This window comes from Cannabis sativa, unplaced genomic scaffold, assembly GCF_029168945.1.
Source record: "Cannabis sativa cultivar Pink pepper isolate KNU-18-1 unplaced genomic scaffold, ASM2916894v1 Contig1, whole genome shotgun sequence".
NCBI classification, from domain to species: Eukaryota; Viridiplantae; Streptophyta; class Magnoliopsida; order Rosales; family Cannabaceae; genus Cannabis; species Cannabis sativa.
Genome location: NW_026870037.1, coordinates 2,109,000 through 2,117,361, shown reverse-complemented (window position 1 = coordinate 2,117,361; position 8,362 = coordinate 2,109,000). Strand labels below are relative to the sequence as shown.

General features: G+C 34.2%; 2 protein-coding genes across 3 annotated transcripts; one reads left to right on the top strand and one right to left on the bottom strand.

Moving 5' to 3' along the window:
* On the top strand, positions 1-1,220 carry LOC115719283 (pentatricopeptide repeat-containing protein At1g62350). Of its 2 annotated transcripts, XM_030648260.2 has the most exons (3): positions 1-504; positions 589-975; positions 1,071-1,220. In XM_030648260.2, the coding sequence occupies exons 1-3, from the start codon at positions 163-165 to the stop codon at positions 1,095-1,097; spliced, it is 756 nt and encodes a 251-aa protein (XP_030504120.2). In that variant the 5' UTR covers positions 1-162; the 3' UTR covers positions 1,098-1,220. The 2 variants fall into 2 exon arrangements, with proteins under 2 accessions (XP_030504120.2, XP_060963469.1); XM_061107486.1 differs by having other exon boundaries at positions 589-1,220.
* LOC115719282 (uncharacterized) lies at positions 1,181-5,600 on the bottom strand. Its single transcript, XM_030648259.2, has 10 exons — positions 5,282-5,600; positions 4,344-4,494; positions 4,044-4,227; positions 3,647-3,717; positions 2,942-3,079; positions 2,766-2,857; positions 2,404-2,675; positions 2,098-2,183; positions 1,804-1,905; positions 1,181-1,623 (listed from the first exon to the last, which is right to left on the bottom strand). The coding sequence occupies exons 1-10, from the start codon at positions 5,389-5,391 to the stop codon at positions 1,462-1,464; spliced, it is 1,368 nt and encodes a 455-aa protein (XP_030504119.2). The 5' UTR covers positions 5,392-5,600; the 3' UTR covers positions 1,181-1,461.
* Positions 5,601-8,362: the final 2,762 nt, after the last annotated feature.

Sequence of the window (8,362 nt, the reverse complement as noted above, 5' to 3'; positions counted from 1 at the left end):
TTTAGGTTATTTCCTTACCAAAAAAAAAATAGAAAGTTTTAAAAATGAATAAAATTTAGATTTTTTTTTTTGAAATAAAATTTAGAAAGTTCAAGAAAGCGTCGTTCCATTCGAGTTCCCCTTTCTTTCTCTCGCTTGAGGTTCGGTTCGTCTGAGATCTCCATGGATTCTGTTTTAATGGGTTCCCTCAAATCTCATTTTCCTGGGGTGAGTCTCCGGCATAACCTCCCAAATCCCTATGGTCTCTCTTCCACAGTGACCCGTTGTTGCCGGTCCCCAAGAGTCTCGTGTGGGCTTCGCGATGGACCAAGAAAGCCCTTGTGGAGGTCAAGGGTACTCTCCACTGAAGCCATCCAGGCAGTACAGTCACTCAAGTTAGCAAAATCAACACCACCAAAGCTAAAGGAGGTTTTCGGTGCCAGACTTGGTCGCCTCTTGAAGATAGACTTGTTAGACACTTTGGCCGAGTTACAGAGACAAAATGAATTGGACTTAGCCCTCAAGGTATTATATATTTTACTTTATTTGATTTCATTAATTTTATATTTCCAAATCTGTATTTATCTGAAGTGAAATCAGGTGTAATAGGTATTCAAATTTGTAAGAAAGGAAGTATGGTATAAACCAGATGTGTCACTATACTGTGACATGATTCGATTATTGGGAAAGAACAAACTGATTGAAATGGCTGAAGAACTCTTCTTGGAACTAAAGGAAGAAGGGTTGGAACCTAACACAAGGGTATTTACTGAGATGATTGGAGCTTACTTACAACTTGGTATGATTGACAAGGCAATGGAGGCCTATAGTTTGATGAAAGCATCAGGTTGTACTCCAGATAAATTAACCTTCACAATATTGATTAGAAACCTTGAGAAAGTGGGAGAAGAAGAACTTGTAAGAGGTGTGAAGAATGATTGTTTTGAGTTTATGGACTGCTCTGACAAATTTCTTGAAGAATTAGAACGCAAACGGGTAAGGAACCATGTTATAATTCATGATCAATTGTTTTGTCTTATGATTCTTTTGGGTTTACTTTTTATATTTTCTAACTTTGGTTTCCTCTACAGCCAAAGAGAATGGTCGGTCTAGTTTGACAACAGAGGTTTGGATTGGAATTGGTGCAAGATTTTAATTCGTTTAGATATAATAAATATCAAATTAATATGTAAGATTTAGATTCTGAATTCAAACAATGAGAATGAAATTTATGGCAAAAATTGTTATACAATTGAATTGAAGTAGATGTTCTTTTCTTACTCCACCCATCAAAATCAAAGGAAAGTCTACAAAGAAGCAGTTGGAAGTACAACATTACAAGTACACGATCCACAATGAGAGGACATATACAATATCACCATCACCAACAATTTTGAGATTAAAATATAACAAGTAAAAGGGAAGTTAGAACCCAAGCAGAACAGACCAGATCACACCCTGGTGGATGTCACAGTTTCTCCATTAGCTTGCTAAATGGCTTGGAGAGCTATTGAACATACTGTGCCACATGTAAGCTCTTGAAAGTACCATCTCAAGTTCTTGGTGAGTCCAGTTTTGAGTTGGAAGATGTTGAAGAAACATCACTAACTCTTGGAAATCAAGTTTCTGAAGCTCATCTGACCACTGAATATAACAAACAAGGTAATAATGACAGTGAGTTCACTGAGTCCATATACGAATGATGAAAGGAAATCCAAAGAATACGGTAGCCTTCATTCCGATATCGAAGTTGAAAATAAAACATCTAAATGAGATAAATCTGTGTAAATGAATATATATATATATATATATATATAGTCTCACCGTTAAAAGAAAACTGGCAAATATATAAACAAGGAAATCTGGTAGAGCGTCTCCTTCTGCAAGATAGGTGTCCCACAGGCGAGTAACAAGATGGAATGGGATCTGTAAGAAACCAAACTAATTAGCTTTAGTGAATTAATGAACTCATAAGGTCATTCCTAAGACATCTTAGGATTATGGGTTCTATCACTTTGTACATGTGAAAAAATAAAATAATTTAAAATTAGACTGATAATAAAGAAAGCTTTAGCTAATGCAGTATGATGTTCAATACAAGTATCTGTAACAGCTAACCTCGCGTATTAAAAGACAGTTGAACCAGCGGAAAGCAAATTGTAGAAATTCCAGCCCTTGTTCCTCCACATGTTTAGAAACAGGTTCTAGTGCAGTTAACAGGAAAACATAAGTCCTTGTCCAAACAGCAGAAATCAATAAACATAATAGTTAAAAACTATAATGTCAAAGCATTGAGGAAGAGGATGATAGTATAAATTTGTTCAATTCTTGTGTCAAGCCTAAGCATATGCACATGTAAATTACTTTAAGAAGAAAACATATATAAAAAAACAAAAAGATGTTGGAGCAGAGAAAAGGGGATACCATCTATCCGCCGAACCAATTCCTTCAGCTTAAACACAAGCCTCTGGATTCCCGGTTGAGCAAATGTGTAATGGTCTTGCATACCATCAAGTAACTTTGACAGGCACCAATAACAATCAGCCTCTATATCAGATAGTTTATCTGGAGATAGATCAGAGATTAACCAACTTTCTACACTCCCTTCCAAGTATTCTGATAAGAAAACAACTAGAAATGGTGTAACAAGATCATTTATTCCCTGAACATATCCACTTGCAGGATGCCGGATAGCCCTGAAAAGTAATTAAGACAAAATGAGAATACCCAATTTAAATGCAACTTCAGTTCAATTTCAGAACTGTTTATTAATTCTCAGTAGCTACCATGTATAAAGGACACGCTCCAAGGATTTTTGAATTTTCTCTTGTTGAAAAAAAGAGACATCCGGTACAGTTCTTGGACAATCAACTGCAATCTAAGGACAGTAAAATAGGCTGTCATGAACTGGAGACAGACATTAATCACGTCAACATAGACAATTAAGTAGCATTAAAGATACCTGGCGAAGCATGTTGATTTCATCATCTGAACGCTCAGTATCTGGGATGTCATAATACTGCGAAACACAGTCCAGATACTCAAGGCGCTTCCTTCTCAGAACTCCATCCCTTCTATCTGAATTAGGTGGTGCATATCCCTGTTGTCAGTTCATTCTTAAATTTCAAAAAGGCAACTCATGTTATTAAAAGGCCAACAAACGTAAGCCCTCACCGATGTGAAATGGTATGAGCATCTGCAGACTGAACTTTTATAAATAATTCGTGAGGGTAAAGACGACTAAATCACAGTATGGAGAAAAAAACGGAAAATGAAATAGTTAACAATACAAGCCTACATAGTATCATTCTGGGTAATGTTTATCCATGGTACCCAGGCATATGGAAAATTTTCTCTTCGTTTCTGGTAAACTTTATTTTCAGAGTTGATCAAGTCATCTTCTAATCCAGACAGTGAGTCAGCAAAGCTCAGTCATATCCTAAAAGGAATTAAACTAGCCTCATGCCATATGTCAAAAATTGTTTTCATCTAACTTAGTTTCATTTCAATATCATACATAAAATAACCTTGTGAAAATTATTCCAAGAACCTACTAATTTCTGTCAATGTTTCAGCATGATGATAAAAAAAATATTTTCAAAATGAAGCATTTGTTAAATGGACAATTATTTAGCTTGAAACATAAGAATTTCGCATTTAAGCTTACCAAAAGAAGTCTCCACACATTAGGACGCATGTAGGGTGGTACACCACTCCAAGCTAATTCACGCAACTTCTCTACAAAATGAAATATTACAGTTACAACCAATCCTTCAGCTAGTTAAAATCTTAGTTAAATTTCACACACTATAACATCAAAAGTTATTGGGAGGAAGAAGGAAGATAGAAAAGTGAAATTCCAAATATTTATATTAAAAAATGCTAGAACTTTTTGCTGCAGTATTTCCTCCAATGACTTAGTGTCAGAGAAATCACATACCTTAACATAGGCACCTCTGCACAAACCTTAACATTATACAGCCATACTACTTTTAATTGAATAGAATAAAAATAAAATAATGAAAGAAACAAATAAGGACATTTATTATTTAGAGAAATCATACCTAGTATAATTGTTGTCCCTGACAGCACCTTTGAGAACTTTGTGAGCCTTGCTGAATCAGTTGCTCTAGCACCCATGGTGGATTTTTGAATTTCTTTGACAGCAATCTCAGGCTGTGAGGTTGATGATTTTAACTTGCTTGCATTTGCATTACTATTTGGCTTGCTTGGGGTCTGGTTTTCTTCCTATAAATAAAGTTGAAATCATGAAACTATTCACAACTTTGTTATATAAGAACTTGTGAGATAGATGAGCAAGCAACATATGAATACATAAACACATATTTACATAACACCCTTACTGCCTTCTCCATACGGTCACTTGTCCCAGCATCGTTGGATGAGAAGCTCCTCTGATAACTCGGCGAGTTTTCTTGTGAGCTTAAATCATCTATGGGATCTGACCGTCTAGTTAACAATATTTTACCAGGGATTGTACGACCTTTGAGCAACCTAGTTGGCACAATATGCAAATACACAAGACATATCAGATTACCACTGAAACATATGCAGTAAAAAAGCACATATTAAAATCAAAATGCAGTAATCAAGCGAACTATCCAATCAAGCTCATTTGAATAAAAGTTTTATCCATAAGTGAAAAGCATACCAGCTATCCTATCAAGCTTTCATTGGAGAAATAATGGAACAAAGGCAGTCCAGTGATGTAAAAGTAACGATGTTGTGGATCTATAAGTTGATAAAAAATGCAGTAAAAACCACAATTTAAAGTGCATTTTATCTATAAAAATGAAGAATATAAGCTTCCCTTCAAGGATTCAAATACAGGATATAAAGATGGTATGCATCCAGAATCAATAATTGATTAGTTTAGAAATTATTGATTTCTTTTAAGTTTTCCCATTTCACCTGCATCTAAAAATATAAAAGAGCACCACTGACTTCAAACTAAAGGAAAAGATCGTTCTGATGACACAGCTTTATAATTAACTCTTCAATCAAATCAACCAAGAAAATAAAACCCACATCAAATTTCTCAACCAAATCTCAAATTTACACAGATCAAAAGCTATGCATTGCGGATTAAAGACCCAATTTCCGAAACGACCTTCTAACATTCAACAGATTGAAGAGACTTGGTTCTCTAAGAAATTTATAGCTATGATCGTGGAACTGTAATAATATTCCATAAATGAGAATGTTTGATCAAAAGGGTACTCAAATCTGAGAATCTATTGTCAGAAATGACTGAAGAAATACACCCAGTTGGGAATCTTACCCTTGAACATTTCGGAGGGTTTGGTTGAATCTGGAGTCCATGGTTGAGATAGGACTCTCTTTCTTAGGCTGATCTTCTTCTCTGTAGCTGTGGTTGCTGCTGTTCTTCATGATTGCCCACCATAGACCATTATTCTATCTCTGCTTTACTTACTTTTCTCTCGTCTCCTTCTTACTTTCTCAAAACCATAGGCAGAGTGTGGAGCACTGAGAAAGAGAAGAAATTTTGGGACATAAGCCATTCCAACGACCTGTCGTTTCTTAATATCCTAATAAAAGTATGTATTGTAACACCAATAAGAAAGATAGGATAAAACCGCAACCTTAGAGTATACTTTGAATTCTTGAGAATTTTTTTCTTCACACATATTTACATAAAAAATATAAGACAATATTCACAAGAAAATAAAATATAACAAAAAGAAAGTTACTAACTTCTTGATTGTAGATTTCACTAGCTTTTGAAAAATAATCTCCAGTAACGGCACCAAAATTTGTTTAACGCCTAAAATGTGACTTCCACTAACGATAGTTGTAGTATAAATCGGGCGATCGATTCCACAAGGAGGTGATTATGGACAAAAGTATTAGTAGAAAAATAAACACAAAAGGTTAATAAAGAGTAACAATAGTAACCAATGAGTTTGATGATTTTTTGTGTTTTGATAATAAATATTAAAAGAAAGCAAATAAAAGTGTAATCAATGGTAAAAGAAAGAAAAGCTTCAAGAATCATCCACATGTTTGTTTAACTATTTTGTACATTTGATTCACTAAGTTGACACAAATGATATAACATTAAAGTTCATTATATATTGAGTATACAAGTTCTTGATAATAAAAGAAATAATTTAATCTTATGTAGAACCTAAAAATGACATTATACATCAAACAATAATGCAATAAAAGATTAAACATAAAATTAAACATCAATATTATTTTTACTAAATAGTAATACATCAAAAAGAGCATGACTAATCCTATATATTTTTAGTAAAAATAATGACAAAAAGATACAGATGGAGATGGCGGTGATAGTGAAGGAAATGAATATTACTTTTATTAATTTTTAGACTCAAAGGGATAGCATGACTAAACATATATATCATTTAACAAAAAGTAAATAAAAATAAACATAAAAGATAGAAATGATCAATACTACTATTACTATAATCACTAAATAAAAATATATAGAAAGAGCATGACTAAGTCTATAAATATATTTGGTATATAATAGCATGAATAGTAGTAAGATAGATGAAGAAAATAAAAATAAAAGTGGAATATGAACTTGCATCACTCAAATAAATATTACAACAAAAAGTGAATCAAAGATACAAAATAACCTTAATTTGCATATGGAATCATCCTTAACTTTTCAAGGAAGATTAGGTCATTATGCTAATCATTCTCATGAAATTTCTAAAGAGAAAGATGAGAAGAAAAGTGGAGATAAATTTTGCTATAATTTCTCTACTCTAAAAATTACACACTAAAACAATGAAAATGAGCTCCAAGTTATAGTCTTTAAAAGGATTAAAATACAAAATGAAAATAAATTAAGGGTTACAAAGTAATAGTAATAATAATAATAATAAAATTAATAATAATAATGATAATAATATTAAAAAGAATGATAGCTTTTGATTTCTCAGCTATGGTTCCACTCTAATCATTATATATTATTATAATTATTATTATGTTGGTTTTTTTTTTTTTTTTGAATAAAATAAGACCTGTAACAAAGAGAGAAAAAAATAAAGGGGACAAGTTATAAGGTCTAGAGAGAGAGAGAGGAACACAATTGTTCCACTGACACTCTTTATCAGTTCCTAATGCAGCTTGGGCCAAGTTGTGAGCAAGCTTGTTCTTTTCCCTTGGAATGTGGTGCACCAAGACATAAGGAAAGAGGGATAAAGAGTCTTTAATCTTCCTGACCAAGTCAGACAAAGCCGAGCGATCTGTAGCAATCTTATTTATCTTGGAAGTGAGAATTTGACAGTCATTAACCACCAGCCTGATAGGGAAATGGACTGCCTAGCACCAAAGAAGAGCACGGTGAAGTGCCACGGCTTCAGCAAAAATAGGAGGCAGATCAGAGATAGATGAGGAACGAAAACCAACAATAACCATGTCATTCGCATCTTGAACAACAGCCCCATAACCATGAATGGTATCCTGACTTCTTACAGCAGCATCCACACTCAGTTTGTAAAAACCAGGTTATGGGAGAAAACTTCCATCGATCAAACTGCTATTGGAGTGCCCTTGGAAATTGTTGTGGGGTTGGGGAAGGAATTTTGCTTGAGCTTCCTTATAACCTGCAAGAAAGAAACAGTGACAGGCTCTATCTTTTTGTCGTTAGCCTTCTCATTTTGAAAAAGAGACTTGTTTCGAAGATTCCAAATAGCCCATAAATACCAAATAAAGTAGTCAAGTTATCCTTGTTAAAAGTTTCATACCCACTCAAAAGAAATTCTTTAATGTCACAATGTTTATTAGTAAAGTAAAAGGAGGAGAAAGAAGTGTGCTTCCAATACTTACTAGCTCTGGAACACTCTAAGAGGGAATGGGAGTTTGAGTCAACATGGCTGAAGCAGAAAGGACAGTGGGGATCCTAGAGAATTTTCCTGGAAAAGAGGTTAAGCTGGGAGGGAAGAAAGTGGTGAAAAGCTTTCCAAATGAAATGCCTAATTTTTGGAGGGATATTTAAGGACCAAACCGATTTCCACCACTTCTTAAAAATGTCAGCATTTGAATAACTGGGGCTTGAGTGGGTTGTGTTAGCAAGGTGGTAGGCAGAGCTGACAATGAAAGATTCTGAAGGATCATGCCCCCAAATGAGGCAGTCCTTAGAGTTGGTGTTAATAGGAACACTAAGGATAAGCTTAACAAAGTCATTGTCAAAATAGGTAGTGATTTTCTGAACATCCCAAAAACCCTCCTCAGTAATAAAATAGGAAACTGAAACATTAGGAGGGGTGAGATTACTCTTGAAGAAAAGAGAGTTACTTCCTAGAATCCTATTAGGACTAGTGATGTGAATAGATTTGACATTCTCAATCTTCTAACTTAAACCTTT